This window comes from Zingiber officinale, chromosome 10B (genome assembly GCF_018446385.1).
Source record: "Zingiber officinale cultivar Zhangliang chromosome 10B, Zo_v1.1, whole genome shotgun sequence".
Classification (NCBI taxonomy): domain Eukaryota; kingdom Viridiplantae; phylum Streptophyta; class Magnoliopsida; order Zingiberales; family Zingiberaceae; genus Zingiber; species Zingiber officinale.
Genome location: NC_056005.1, coordinates 19,718,207 through 19,734,875, shown reverse-complemented (window position 1 = coordinate 19,734,875; position 16,669 = coordinate 19,718,207). Strand labels below are relative to the sequence as shown.

The following is a 16,669-nucleotide window of genomic DNA, read 5'->3' as shown; positions in this document are numbered from 1 at the left end:
TCTCATATTCTTCCCCAAAAAGTGGGAATGGCGCATAGAAAATATAGGAAATTGACGACGGAAGAAGAGAGTGGGAATTGAATCGCTGATGGCCAATCTATTGTACCACGTCTTCGCCTTCTTCGGCTTGTTCTCCTACGGCCTCTACCACCTCATTTCCGCCGTCCGATCTTATAACACCTCCTCCTCCTCCGCCACCACCTCCCCTCGACTGGCCATCGCCATCGAACACGCCGCCCGTCCTTACTACCCCCTTGCTCTATCAGCCCACCGCCATCACCTCCTCCGCCACCTCCCCATCTACCTTTCTTTCTTCTCTCTATTCGTTGCGGTCGTCGCCAACGTTCTCCTCTCCGCCGGCGATGCGCGCGCCGATGCCCAGCGCTTCTCCTTTCTCGAGTCCGCCTCGGCGCTCCTTTTCTTCCTCCTGTCCCTCTCCCTCACCCTCTTGTTGCCTCTCCCAACGGACCTCATCTTCCTTCTCGCCGCCCTCGCGTTTGCCCTTCTCTCCGCTGCCTCCGCCCACTCCTCCGCCGTTGGCCAGCAATCCGAACTCCAGTCCAAGTGCGACGCCCTCTCGTCTCTCATATTTTCCGTCTCTGCCGCTGCTGCGCTTGCCCTAGCTGTTGCCCCGAGGCTCTTCATCGCGGAGCTCGTCCTCTCCGCCTCCATTGCCCTCCAGGGTCTCTGGTCGCTGCAGTCTGGCTTCTCCCTTTATGTCGAGGCCTTCATTCCCGAGGGATGCCACCGGCTACTGGGCGTTCGATACATCTCCACGAGCTGCGATCTCGAGGACTCGCGTATCCGTGCCTTCGCGATCCTGGATCTGGCCTTTACCCTCCACGCCATTCTCATCGCCGTTGTCACCTCCGTCGTGTATATTTCTTTGAACCCGGCTCCCGTCGTGGTCGGGGGCCTTGTACGGAGGCACAATGGAGGCTCTTACGAGGCTCTGACAACGTTATCGTCCACCGGTGCTCTCTCAGATATGGATCACATGCAGATGAAGGTTCTCTCCAAGAGCTCGACGCAGGCTTGAGCTAAGTAGCCTCTCTTTTATCTCTGTTGTTGTTTCCTTTAGCCCTAAAACAAAGAAAAAAAGATCGAACATAAAGCAATTTGCTTTTTGATTGGACGTTTACTGCAGTTAATATCGATGCGTGTCGATTGAGAGAGACTCTTAGATTTAAATATTGAGGTTTTGGATGGTGATTGCCTCAACATATTTTTGGCCATATTCAACAAACTTCTTCCATTTTTTTTTTTTTTTTATGAATATGTGCTTGTTTGATGGCAATTCCCATTCCCTAAATTCAATAGATCCTCCTGTTTCTTGAAAGTTTGAACATTAGCATCTTTTCAAATAGATGCAATAACTCCTTTGCATTGAGTCCACTGACCCAGCAAGCATGTTTCATAAGTAGATACGAAGCATGCTAATAAAATATAAGCATCTAACAAAAGAAAGTTTAAATACATAACATGGATGGGTGCAGTTATCTACTATTAGCTTGAGTCCATTGCTTTGCATATAGAAATAACCCTTCAGCATGACATAAAGAGAGAAACATGTGGCAATAGTGATGAACCGTTAAAGAGCACAATTCATTATCAGTCAATCAGTTATAACCTTAAGAGGTACCTCTTTTCGATCTTTCATCAGTCAGGTTTGGATGGACCCTCTCTGGAGCTCATCCCAAGACACCCATCTCGTATCGGCACCACCTAAATCCACATTCATCTAATTACCCCTTACTTAGGAAAATCTATAGGACACATTTATAGCATTTCAGTTCTGTCACCATTCAAGTCTATCTTCCATAATCTTGTAAATGATAGTATGGTTCTATCATAACATTGGGGACATGAACATATACCATAACATGATTCTATCATAGTAGTTTGTACAGGCACTAATCTGAAAGCATAATTCATTCTTAAACAAATGTTTATGCATCAACGAATGGTACATATACTTGGTATGTGCATAACCGGTTCCACAGCTAGAGATGCACAGAGAAAACTAAACTTATACTACGCATGTATAGGACAACATCATATAAAAGAAAACCAATGATGAACACATTCCACAGAAATCCAGATCTTGAAATTAATCCTAGATTAAAGCAAATAGAACCCATTGCTACCTAAACAATTATAACATAAGGTAGAACAATCTCATCATGATGCCAATATGCCAATCACATGTGACAGATTCATTAGGGGCATGCACTGCTTAAGCATTCTAACGAAAACCATTGAAAACGTGCTCAACTAATCATACTAACAGTAAAAATCCAAAATCTCAAAACTATCATCCATTAATTATATGAAGTGGCAACAAGATTCCCAATCTAAATCACATAACAACGGACTCGGAATTCAGATTTAACTAACAACCACACCTCAAGAATGAGTTACAATCAAATGTACTTCACACAACCCCTCCATACCAAACTCTCAGATCTGAGCACTCCCAACACTAGATCTGAGCACTCCCAACACTGTACTGGAACTTAACAACTCAAGAAACCAAGATTACAACCATCACAAAGAATCAAATCACACAGAAAACTCACAACCTAACATCCCTACACTCGAAATCCCAAAACTATCCATAGAGATAGTACCACACTAAAACATCGATCCAAACTCTAATGCGGAATTTAAATCCAGATCCAACGATAAGGTGAGCATAAAACCGAGAGTAATCCTTCAAGAACACCAAACAATGAGAAGCAATATGTAACCTTCGTCGAGTTCTTCAGTGGCACACGAACTAAAGAAACGAAACTGATACCCAAAAGCATCGTTGGATCTGAGGAAAACGATCACTCGGAACAAAACCTCAACACCGCACCGTCAAACTCCGAAAAACTTCGGCCTCGACCTACCCAATTTGCCCTACACCGTAACTACTTCGGAAGAATACTTGCCTTCCCGAGCTCTCCTCCTCCAGAAGACGCGCGCCGGTTCTCCTCTCTTCTGCCTGATGCGAATCGTGCCCCCGCCTCTGCTCCTTGCTCGAACGAAAATCGCCTCCCTCTTCTCCTTGCGTCTCCCCCCTTTTAAGATGTCATCCCTCCTTTCTAATTGGGCCCCAAGTTCACTAATCAGCCCCATCTCTATTTCTCGCCCATAGAGTTTAGCTTAGATGTCAATTTAGACTCCTCTATTTTTTTTTAAATCGTTGGAGCGGGTGGGATCTTACAACTCCCCCTCTTGAAAGAATTTCGTCTCCGAAATTCGACTTACCAAACAATTTGGAGTAGCGGTTATGCATGTCGAGCTCAGTCTCCCATGTAGCTTCCTCCATAAGCTGATTCCTCCATAAAACCTTCACCATTCTGATCTCCTTATTCCTCAGCTTCCGGATTTGTTGATCAAGAATTTGAACTGATGTTTTCTCGTATGACAAGTTTGGTGCTCACTGTATGAGCTCATGATGAATCACATGGGAGGGATTAGGAATGTACTTCCGTAGCATAGATATGTGGAATACATTATGAACCCCCAATAAGTTTGGTGGTAAGGCAAATCGGTAGGCTCGGGTGCCCACCCTATCCAAAATATCAAAAGGTCCAATATACTTTGGTCTGAGATTCTCTTTCTTTCCAAATCTCTGTACCCCCTTCATTGGTGATACCTTAAGGAAAACATGGTTTCTTACTTCGAACTCCAGATCTCTTTGTCGTTGATCGGCATAACTCCTCGGTCGACTCTATGCTGCCTGCAGTCGATTGTGGATTTTCGCCACCTGATTCACTGTGTTGATTACCAAGTCTAGGCCCAGAATCACTCTCTCTCCAACCTCATCCCAATGTAATGGAGTCCTGCACCTCCTGCCATACAATGCTTCATACGGAGCCATACCTCCCCGGAAGTCGATTACATAAGTACGAATCATATCTTCCAAAACCTAAATTACCCATTCTGATTGACCATCTGTTTGAGGATGGAATGTCGTGCTAAAAGCAAGCTTAGTGCTCAAACCACGGTGCAAACTTTCCCAAAATCTGGAGGTAAATCTCTGGTCTCTGTCTGACACTATCCTGACCGGAATTCCACGTAGACGGACAATTTCCTGAATATATAATTATGCATACTGTGTCATGGTGAAAGATTGTCTTTATTAGCAAGAAATATGCCGATTTCGTTAGTCGGTCTATAATAACCCATATGGCACTAGATCCTTTTGGTGAGATTGGTAATCCCACCACGAAATCTATAGCTATATCTTCCCATTTCTAGGTGGGTATTGGAAGTGGTTCTAACAATCCTGCTGGCCTCTGATGTTCAGCTTTTACCTGCTGATAGGTTTGGCAGTCATGGATCATTCTGGCTACATCTTTCTTCATACCTGGCCACCAATACAGTAGTTGCATATCCTTGTATATCTTGGTAGTTTCGGGGTGTACTGAGTATGGGGTGGCATGTGCCAACAGCATAAGGTCCTCTCTAAGAGTACCAACCTTTGGCGCCCAAATGCGACCCTTGTACCTTACAATCCCGTCTACTGTCGAGTAAATAGTGTGACCCTTCGCCTCATCTCCGTGTTTCCATTCTATCAGTTGTGGATCTGCTGCTTGGCCCATACGAATCCGGCCAGGTTTGACGTAACAGTCATTGTGGACAACCTGATTTGATCATTAGGTTTTATCACTTCCGGACTTAATCACCGAAATTCTGTTATCAACTATGGTTGAGTTGTTAATTGTGACAAGATTGTGGATTTGCAACTTAGGGTGTCTGCCACCACATTAGCCTTTACCCGGATGGTAATTAATTTTACAATCATAGTCCTTTACCAATTCCAACCAACATCTCTGTCTCATATTCAACTCCTTCTGCATGAAGAAATATTTTAAGCTCTTGTGATCCATGAAAATTTCACAACGTTCCCCATATAGATAATGCCTCCATATTTTCAAAGCAAAAATGACTGCTGCTAGCTCTAGGTCATGTGTGGGGTAATTATGTTCGTGCACTTTCAACTTACAAGAAGCATAGACAACGACCTTCTCATTCTGCATCAACATCGCCCCCAAACCGTTTTTGGAGGCCTCTGTGTATACCACAAACTCCCAGTCCCACTTGGAATTGCAAGCATTAGCGCTGTCATTAATCTTCCTTTCAACTCTTTGAAACTCCTCTGTATGAACCTCCAATAATAGCTTGCCAACCCTAGAAAACTTTGGATTTCGGTGGCATTCCTTGGAATTGCCTAGTTCCGGATTGCTTGTACTTTAGTTGGATCCACTTCTATACCTTTCCCCTATATTCCTCCTAGCATCCATTACCCTGTATGTCCAGTATAATCAGTCATTTTCCTTTGTCTCATACTACAGGATTACTAACACATAAACCATAGCAAAAATACAGATATATGCAAGGGTAAATCTTACAGACTCGAAGGCTGGCCTGTCCGAGTTGGAGATGGAATTCAATGCACACACTGTCCTTCAGGAGCGACCGCTCTGATACCAACTGAAACAACCCATACCAATACCTTGGACTCAGTCATATTAAAAAAAAATTTAAACCAATTACATCCTCAATCCCATACAATGTACACCTCCACATTTATTGAAAACAAAAGAACAAACTATCTCAATACCACCGAATATGTTGTTTTTCATAACTTTATATGTAACCTTGGACAGTGCATGCTGTATCCCATTTCTGCCTCTCGGTCACACCGCCAATGAGTCCCCTATAACTTGGTCAATGCCACTTCCCTCACGTATTTAAGAATGCGTTATGAGTCCACTAACCCAGCAAGCATATTTCATAAGTAGATACGAAGCATGCTAATAAAACATGAGCATCTAACAAAAGAAAGTTTAAATACATAACATGGATGGGTGCAGTTACCTACTATTAGCTTGAGTCCATTACTTTGCATATAGAAATAACCCTTCAGTATGACATAAAGAGATAAATATGGGGTTATAGTGGTGAACCGTTAAAGAGCACAATTCATTATCAGTCAATCAGTCATAGCCTTAAGAGGTACCTCTTTTCGGTCTTTCATCAGTCAGGATTGGATGGACCCTCCTTGGAGCTCATCCCAAGACACCCATCCCGTATCGACACCACCTAAACCTACATTCATCTAATTACCCCTTACTTAGGAAAATCTATAGGACATATTTATAGCATTTCAGTTTTGTCACCATTCAAGCCTATCTTCCATAATCTTGTAAATGATAGTATGGTTATATCAATAACATTGGGGACATGAACATATACCATAACATGATTCTATCATAGTAGTTTGTACAGGTAATAATCTGAAAGCATAATTCCTTCTTAAACAAATGTTTATGCATCAACGAATGGTACATTATACTTGGCATGTGCATAACCGGTTCTACACCTAGAGATGCACAGAGAAAACTAAACTTATACTACGCATGTATAGGACAACAGCAAATAAAAGAAAACCAATGATGAACACATTCCACAGAAATCCAGATCTTGAAATTAATCCTAGATTAAAGCAAATAGAACCCATTTCTACCTAAACAATTATAACATAAGGTAGAACAATCTCATCATGATGCCAATATGCCAATCACATGTGACAGATTCATTAGGGGCATGCACTGCTTAAGCATTCTAAGGAAAATAATTGAAAACATGCTCAACTAATCATACTAACAGTAAAAATCCAAAATCCTAAAACCATCATCCATTAATTATATGAAGTAACAACAAGATTCCCAATCTAAATCACATAACAACGGGCTTAGAATTCAGATTAACTAACAACCACACCTCAAGAATGAGTTACCCACAATCAAATGTACTCCACACAACCCCTCCATGCCAAACTCTCAGATCTGAGCACTCCCAACACTATACTGGAACTTAACAACTCAAGAAACCAAGATTACAACAGTACCACACCATCACGAAGAATCAAATCACACAGAAAACTCACAACGTAACACCCCTACACTCGAAATCCCAAAACTGTCCATAGAGATAGTACCACACTAAAACATCGATCCAAACTCTAATGTAGAATTTAAATCTAAATCCAAGGATAAGGTGAGCATAAAACCAAGAGTAATCCTTCAAGAACAAGCAATATGTAACCTCCGTCGAGTTCTTCAGTGGCACACGAACTAAAGAAACGAAACTGATACCCAAAAGCATCATCGGATATGAGGAAAACGATTACTCGGAACAAAATCTCAACACCGTATAGTCAAACTCCGAAAAACTTCGGCCTCGACCTACCTGATTAGCCCTACACCATAACTACTTAGGAAGAATACTTGCCTTCCCGAGGTCTCCTCCGTCGGAAGACGCGCGCCCGTTCTCCTCTCTTTCGCCCGACGCGAATTGTGACCCCCGCCTCTGCTCCTCGTCCGAAAAAAATCGCCTCCCTCTTCTCCTTGCGTCTCCACCCTTTTAAGATGTCATCCCTCCTTTCTAATTGGGCCCCAAGTTCACTAATCAGCCTCACCTTTATTTCTAGCTCATAGAGTTTAGATTAGATGTCAATTTAGACTCCTCTAATTTTTTTTTTTTAAATCGTTGGAGCCGGTGGGTTCTTACAGTTCCTACACCCTATTGAATATTACTACAACTGACTATAGTTCTTTCTAATAGTTTACATTACCTACATTTTGTATGGGTTTCATATAATCTCTCAATTGTTCAAGCATTAACTATTATTAATCTCTCAATTGAGGCTATACACTTGATTTTTCATCTGCTTATCAGTGAAGATCTAATAGAAAAGATGGTGATTTTGCTATGAGTTTTACTATCCTGCATCGATTCTCTCCTATTATAATGATCAAAGCTTTCAATGATTAACCAATTGGATTGTGGGATTAGCATATTATGATCAAATATTTCAGTCATTAGAAAACCCCTTAATGTTCCCAGAGTACTCTTCCAAAGATCCTAATGAAGCCAAGGGTTGATTGAAGGAGTGTATTGTTCTTTGTCTGTGAAAGATCATAGCAATTGGCTCACTGTTTTATGGATGTTGGATTCAGATAAATCTAAAAAATTATTATAAGTGAAAGTCAAATTTTTTGACCTCATTTCTAGCTGCATGAGTTAGATTCCCTGTCTTTGAGGACCTGCTCCATGTTGGACATGCTCTGTCTTTGAGGACCTTTTTATGGATTTTAGTGATTTCTGGGATGGACTACGCTACGTTTTGTTTTCTGGTCCCCTTCTTGCGTTTCTCACTGTTTACTGTAGTTAAGTTCCCGGTTCTGCTAAAAAAAAGAAGTTCCCTGTTCTTGTCTTTGAGGATCGTTCATAGAAGTTTAACTTATTTTCTTATATCATCTCTTGAAATTACACTTGAATAGCAATAATCTTTATTTGTCTTTTTTAGCAACCTCTTACACTGACATCAGCAATAAATTATGTTTAGGATGGTGTGTCGATGTTGTAACTATCTAAAGGCTGTTAATTGGATTTGGTTGGAACTGTATCAGATATAAGCAATTTATTAGTTTACAAATTGAATCAAGTTTCGTTGGCAAGTAAATTCATCGTTGTTTTTTAAAAAAGGAGGCAAAATCCAGTTAAAAGTATAAAACATTTCCATTTGTTTTGGTGAATTGAATTAGCAATCAAATATAAATCTATATGTCAGATGGGTTGATCCTCGAGTATCACTAAAGCTTATAATCACACCTGACGAGGATTCGATTGTCTAGAAGGATATATCATACGTCCAAGGTAATTAAATCACTCGTAAGATTGGGTCATCTTGGCAGGATTTACTTGTGCATTTTAAATTTATTTGATGACTGGAACGTGGGATCGAACTCTCCACTCTAAAAATTAGTTAGATATCCGGATTATAAAAAATTAAAGCTTATAATCATATTGCAACTAGGTGGTATGAATCCATTCGCCGCTAGGGCTCCCGGGCACAGCCTAACGATAAGGTCCTAGTAGATTTTCTCATATACCAAGAGTTCAAATCTCAGGACCACCCAAGAAATTCACTCTAAAATTTGAACTATTTAAATAGCTTCAATCGCTCACGGTTCTAGATTTACGCGATAAATGAGTCTAGAAAAAAACCGTCCACCTCTGCAATTAATCGGGCGAAGTTCTATTCTCTCAATAATAAATAATTCATATAATAATTATTAAAATTTTAATTTTTTTAAAAAATTAAAAAACTTATGCGTCTATCTGTAAACGAATATAATTTGAGTGGATAAAATTTAAAAAAAAAACTGTTTTTAAATCTCGTATCACTTTTCTAGATTGTGGTGATTTTTTTTAAAAAAATATTTTAAATGAATATTTAATATTTTAATATTTTTTACCTCAGAAATATATATATATATATATATATATATATATATATATATATATATATATATATATATATATATATATATATATATATATAGCGTGGGCGCCTCTCACCTGCGAAGGTGCCTCCCCATGTGAGAGGCGCCCACGCGTGACACCCACCTATGTCGCCCAGGCTAAAAACCTCTTTTTATATATAGGAATGATACTCTGCACAACTTATCCTGCACTGTAAAATTCAACAATTAAATAATGTGTTATTAGAGAAATAATTTTACTGGATTTTTCAAGAATTTTTAAAAAAATTTCAAGATTTAAACGGAGTCTGTTTGACATGTTTAAGGGGATAAATCGATTAGACTCAGAGAAAGCATGATTAGAATATCCAATTTAAGTGGGAGTTGGTTGAGAAATCAAATTAGGTTTAATTAAGTTAAACCTAAGTATAAAGATAATGCATAGTGACCTAGGTCTATACGTCGTTTCCCCTCATTTGCGCAGACCTCCCCCGTCTTCTCCATCACGACACCTGTTACTATCCGATGCTGCCTGATAACCATGATTTTGCTACATTATTTTAATTCATAATGCAAGTTTTTAATGGTTTAATCATAGCTTAAACTCATGTTTACTCTACATTTCATAAATTGCATGTGATCTTGGACTTAGTTACAAATTAGCCTATTATCATGGTATTTGATGCTAATATTTGATTATTATTTTGTAGGCATCAAAAGGGTCATGGACCCAATCAGATTAGACCACATTTGAGCTCAAATCCAGGGCTAAACAAGTCGATCAAGGTTTGGATCAATTTGGACCGTTCATTGAAGATCAAAGAGATCTGAGCCATCCGCCAAGAATCTGGTCCATCCGACCTAATGAGGAGCAGATCTCGTCCGTTGATGAAGATCCAGAGGTTTTGATCTAAATCTGAGTTCATCCAACCGTTGATCAAGCCCCGAGTAATCTGGACCGTCCGATCAATTTTGAGGAGGATTTAAACCCGCAAGAAGCTACAGTGCACTCGGGCTCGGCGTTTTCGCGACATCGACACTGTTCTTCTTCCTTCTTCCGCGATGCCGAGGCTCCATTCTTCATCTCCAGATCTCAGATTTCGATTCTGACTTCAACCACGAATTCGGGATTCCTTGGCAATCAGCGAGCGAAGAGCAGATCACGATCTTTGGGCGTTCCCTAGATCTGTGACATCATTCTTCCGCGATCCGTTTCCTCCTCAAATTCAAGGGCGTTCTCTAGATCTGAGGCTTTCTGGCGTTTACGGAGGCTAGCTGGAGTTCTCCTGAAGCTTCCGTAATCGTTCCACTTCCACATAAGCTCACAGCTCTGAGATCGAACTAATCATTCGGTTCTGAGCTGCGATTTTCATTTCTTCCTCTGTTCTTCACGCAACAAAATCGCGAGCCATAAGAGCATTCTCTGCGGCTCAATGATGCTTGTATCCACTGGCTGATGATTTACGATGCAGTGATTGAGAGCCAGAAGGGTGCTCTCTGCGGCTCCTTTGCAGATCAGCAAAGAGAAGGGATTGTATCTAAGATTTGGAGTTTGTGGAATGTTTAGGGTTTTTGATTTCTTAATCTTTGTCTTTGAATTGTTCATCACTTGTTCAGATATGATGAACTGATTTCTTAACATTGCAATTTAGTTTTGAATTAGTTTTCTTATGCAATTTTGTTCTAATTTTTCTTATTTGAAACCCCCTGATTTTGCTGCACTTCTGCAATCCAAAACTTGTTCAACTCCTGGATTAGTTTGCAAATCTGATTGTGCTTTGAACCAGAAGTTCTGATTCACATTATTTGCTTAGTTTTGGTTATTTAATTAGCTAATTTTGTTCTCTGCATTAAATTTAATTTTGCTGTGATGAGGTTTAACTTGTGAATGCTTAACTAGAGGCTCTTGGTTGAGAACCTATGTTGAATGTTACTATGATTGAGCATTTGAGTTTAATGGATTAATTTAGTGCAAATGAGAATTTGATGATACTTCGGATTTTACAAGTTAGTTTGAGATTTAGAGTTTATTTGTTCCTTGTTACCTTGGTTCTATGAATTGGATTTGTTATAACTGCCATTTAGTTAAGATGTTGAATGAAACACTTTAGCTTTTCATAGTTTAACTTTATTAAACATTGATTGAATGATTCGTTGTTTGAGCTTGATGTAAGAATTCAATTTGAATCAATTTTAGAACACACACATTCACTAGTTATCATTGGAAAATACGACTTAGGACTCCTTACTACACGTATTTTATTTAGTTAGTTGAGTTCCTAATCTTTATCAATTTGATGTGCTACGTGACATGTAAAAAGGCTAACACCAAATTTTTGCGCCGTTGCCGGGGAGCAACTAGTAGTGTGTGTGTATTTTAGAATGTGCATGGATTGATTTTCTTTGTTAGCAGATTGGTTGATTGGATTGCTATTCTTTTTGTATTTTCATGTGGGTTTGTTCTTGAATTGTTAAGTGCTTTTAAATGTTCATATTTTCATGTGTTTGAAACTTTATGCTTTTGAGTCTTCTAATCTTGATTTTTAGTGTTGTAGTGAAGAACAGGAGATTTCTTTAGCATGGATTCATATTTTCAGAATTTTGGAGGTGGAATGGAGAATCAATATTTTCAGCCTGATTATCAATTTTACCCAAATATGGATCAACAAAATAGGTATGAGTCATTTTCTAATAGTTTTAATGCTAATTGGGTGGATCATTCATGTTTCAGGTATGAAAGTGCACAAGGACCATTTATTGAGTCATATCCAACCTACCAGAATTCATATGGGTTCCAAGAAGTTTCAACATCTTTTATGCCACAACCTTTTCAACAAAATGATCCTCAGATGGATGAGTCAATATGGAAACTCAGGGAGATTATGCAACAAATGAGTGAATATCAAGAGCAGCAATTTTCAAGGATACAGAATATATAGAATCAGTTGGATCAAATTGCATCATCCATTCATCAGTTACAAACACAAAGCGCCAGTGAGGAGATGGATTGTGGAGATCTTGTCAGGCCAGACACTGCATCTACTTCTTCACTAGATTCTTTAAATACTTTTTATTGTTGTGATGATGTAGTTGAGCATACTTTTGATTCTACTAATGACGTTGCTCTAGATGTTGTGAATGATGCAGGAATTGAAAATTTAATTGTAGAAGATTATTTAAGTGTAGGGGATTGCTTACTGGAAGCATTACCTCAAGAATCACTGAGAATTGAAGATGTAAGTGTAGGAACTTGTGCTATGGAGCTAAGCACCCAAGAATCACTGCATGAAGTTGAACATTCACTAGAACAAGAGCTTGAGCAATTATTTGATGAAAAGGAGGTAACAATCACCACTCCAGGTACCTTTCTACATGACAAGGTGAGAATTTCTTGTGATTTTTCAGAAAATTCCTTAGAGGTACCAGTTGTTGATTTTATTATATGTGATTCATTTCTTGATAAATTTTCGACCCACACTAATATTCTCCTATTTTCTTTTCATCCTACATGCATGTGGGAGGTTTTGTCTTTTTATGATGTTGTAGGAGAATAGAAGCTCCCGAAGTGGATGCTTGAACTGAACCACCTCCGTCCTCAGAAAGAATTTTCAAAGGAAAAAGGATGAATAAAAAGAATTTGAATGGAACTTTGATTACTCTACTTCCGGGGTGGCTTCTACTTCTTAATCTTCTTCAACCACCGGGAATTAAAGGGGAGTTGGTTCTAATTTCACTTTCTTTTACATTTTAATTCATTCTTTGTTAATAAATTCTTGCTTTATATATTTCTTTAGTTTCATACTTAGCAATTGCATTTTATTTCCACACTTTGCATTTTGTTTAGCATACATAACATTTTCATTTTGAATAAAATCCTTCATGGAAATTTTCTAGTAATATTTTTAAGATGGTAAAAGCTTCTTAAATTTGGTCATTAAGTTTAGGTCATGTAAGATGATTGGATACTCTACTTACATGATATTGGTTAAAATGGTAGTGGATTCTATTTTGATCGATTGAGCTTGTTTGCATGAAAATTACCTAGAGAGGACCACTTCAAACCTAAACATTATTTTATTTTTGTGTGGTATGCACTCATAGCAATTGAAACTCTAGAACTTGCTTAGTTACTTTTCAAAGTCACAATAGCATATGTTTGCATGGAAATGAAGGATATTTGTCATTTTTGTTCCATCATATGTTCCATTTCTTTCTCCACAATTTTCTTGAAACATTTTCATCTAGCATTCTAATTCTAGATCCTCTTTGCTTGCCATTCTTTTATTGAGAGTTTTGGTTGACTATCTTGATGAGTTAGATTGTTTGATGATGGACAAAGTTGCAAGTGTGGGGGAAGTGTTAGTGTTAGTGTTTAGAATGGATGTTGAATGTGTAGTGTAAGTTGCAATTCGAAAATGATATGGAAATGGATTCTATGATGATCTTTTGTAGAGATATGGAAGTGTTCTGGTCTTGTTTTTACAACTAATTGCTGGAATTTTACCAAAAGATAAATCTGTACAGCAAATTTATTCAAAATGCTGCAAACTATTATTATGGAAGCATAGCTGGATATGAAGTTGATGGAAAATTAAATCAATGGAATTGTTAAAAGCTGAACAATAGAAGTTAAGGAACATCACTGAATTTCAAGTGGTAGAAATGTGTAGGAATCTGTTTGGAATTCTAGAATTGCATTAAACATTTTATTTGATGTTATGAAGTTGAATTGGATTGGAAATGTAGGATTCTGAGGATGCAGAAATAAGGAAGCTGAAAATTGTTGAGTATCAAATGGAGTATCAAAATACAGTAGCAATGCCCATTTCTGCAGAACTCGGATGTTGCAGGATTTTAGAAGCTATACAAGCTGCTAATTTTTGTAATCTATTATCTATTTAGTCAGTTTTGAAGTATTTTGAAACTTAATCCAATAGGTTGGGTTGTGGCCAGAACTTGGACTGCATTGTGCTTGGACTTCCTCTGAATCTGGAAGGAAGCTGCGAGCCCTGCCAAGAAAATTTTGAAACACTGTTAAACTTGCATCTAAATTTTGATTTCTTGAAAGGTATGACTGATTTAACTGAATTGAATTTGAAGAAGGGAGGCTGATAAACAGAACAGAGAGAAAATCTTGTTTAAATCTCAATGGTGTTTGAATATCTGTAATGCAGGAAGTTTTAAGTTTAAATTTGACATCCTGAAAAAGAATTCTTGAACTTCTTTGAAGCTGGTTTCTCTTTTCCAGATTCTGAATCCTAATCCTGAGTTTTACTAATGTCCTGCTATAAGATTTGAAACTGAAGTATGTAAATGGTACATCTGAAATCTTGAATCTGAATTCAGAATTGGTGTGATTTGTTTGAAACAAGTGTTGCTGAGTCATATTCTCAGATGAAATAGTTAATAGAATGATATGGGAATGGAAGTACAACAGTAAGGTTTTGAAATTGAATTCTGAATCAGATAACTCTAAAATCATTTACATTAACTAAACTTCTAAAATTAAATTTATCAACTGAAGTCTCTAGTGTGCCAAACTTTTGTTGAACATTGTAGATTGAATTGGTGTGGAAGCTGGAAATTCAGAAATGTAGAATTGTTTAAGATTGAGTTGCTATTGTTGTTAAGGAAATCGGAGCCATGAGTTAGCTGAAATTTAACTCTCTATTTTTTTTATGTAAGGTCATAGAAGTATAGTTTACATCAATGAGCTATTTTTGAGAACAAACAGAAACAGAAATGCTGGGAATGAGCAGTGTGCAAGAATTCTTGAAGTGCAGAATTGTGCAAAATAATGTGGCATTTTTGTGCCAATTTGGGAAGTGAATTGTAACCAGCTAGAGTTGCTGAAACCTGTAAAGCTTCTGAATGTGCATTGATAAGGATTCTAAGAAATTTGAGAAGACCAAAAATCAGAGTTTTTGTTCACAATAGATTGGATATCAGGATGAGGAGCTAGTGTTAAGTAAAAAGTGAAGTTTAATGGAAATTTGATAATGAAAAGAGACAAATGATATTCGTTCAGCTAGCTAGAGTGAAGGAAACTTGAATTTGAAGATTATTGGTTACCTTGAATGTAGGAATTGCAGTGAGTGCAAAATCTGGAATTGAAACTCATTTACTGAAACCAGAAATTGAATTGGAATCAATGTGCCAATGGTGTGCTCAAAGTCTTGATACTGAACATGCAAAGCAGCCTGCATTGTGCCAATCCTGATTTTGACTAATGACAACATGAAATTGTTTTCCTGTCAATTTCTGAATTGATAACTATAGTTGTAGGATTAGTTCGTTGGCAATGAACTCTGAAATAATGATCTGCTGAACTTGAGAATTTGCTTTTAAGATGAATTTCCTGGTACTTGAAACTGTGTTCTGCAAACAGAACTCTGATTCTAGTTTCTACTGATCTTCAAAATTGTTGCATTACCAAACGATATTCTCTCCTAATCTATATCCTTCAAATCTTGACTAGAAGTTCCAGAAATTAATTGAAGTTTCAATCACTCTAATGCTATTTGAGACCACTGTTTGAGCTGAAATTTTCATACTTCAAGCTGGAATTACTTCAACTCTCGATTTTTGAAATTGTAAAGTACAGACTGGGAGTCAATCTAATTTTTGCAACTTAGAAATGGAGGTAGCTGAAATTTATTGATATTTCATTGACTTGATTTCTAAATTGTTTAAATGCAGAATTCTGTTGTGAAAGACTAAATCTGCTTTTTGGAAATTTGTTATGCTCTGATAAGATGATTCATAGTTGCTTCAAGCTGAAGTTAGCTTGAATTTTGATCTGAAAGTGAATTCGGATAATTTAAAATTCAGAAATGGGCTTCATTTATAGAGTACTTTGATATCAATTCTGAATTTGATTTTTGAACTCATTAGTATAGAAGAACAAAGAGTAATCAGTAAGGAAGAGTTTAAGTTTATGGGCAGTAAAATTCAGGAACAGAGGAAGAGAAGTAAAACTTGCAGAATGGAAAGGTAAACAGGGTTACATTGTATCAAAACTTTAAATGCATGATGTTTTTTATTGTCCGAGATGACCATTACTTTAAGTGTGGGGGAGGGAGCTCTTCTCCATAAGTTAGAAAGCTCTTCTCCATAAGTTGATGTGAGATTGTTTTAGTTCCAAATGCTGGAATTAAAGTGCAAAAACAGTGAAGAACAAAGGAAAAACAGTGGCAAAACAAAAGAGTATCAAGTGTGGAGATAGAGTATCAAAATTTTCGGATAGTCATCAAATTGAAGGAGAGGTTAGCTTGATACTTTGAATTGGTAATGACAAATGGTATTCATCTCTTTTTACATCAAAATGGTCAACTCATCAAGCA

The 16,669-nt window shown here is 38.0% G+C and overlaps 1 protein-coding gene across 1 annotated transcript; it reads left to right on the top strand.

Moving 5' to 3' along the window:
• The first annotated feature begins 11 nt into the window (after positions 1-11).
• LOC122028644 lies at positions 12-1,221 on the top strand. The gene has a single exon (XM_042587490.1). The coding sequence runs from the start codon at positions 89-91 to the stop codon at positions 1,037-1,039; it is 951 nt and encodes a 316-aa protein (XP_042443424.1). The 5' UTR covers positions 12-88; the 3' UTR covers positions 1,040-1,221.
• Positions 1,222-16,669: the final 15,448 nt, after the last annotated feature.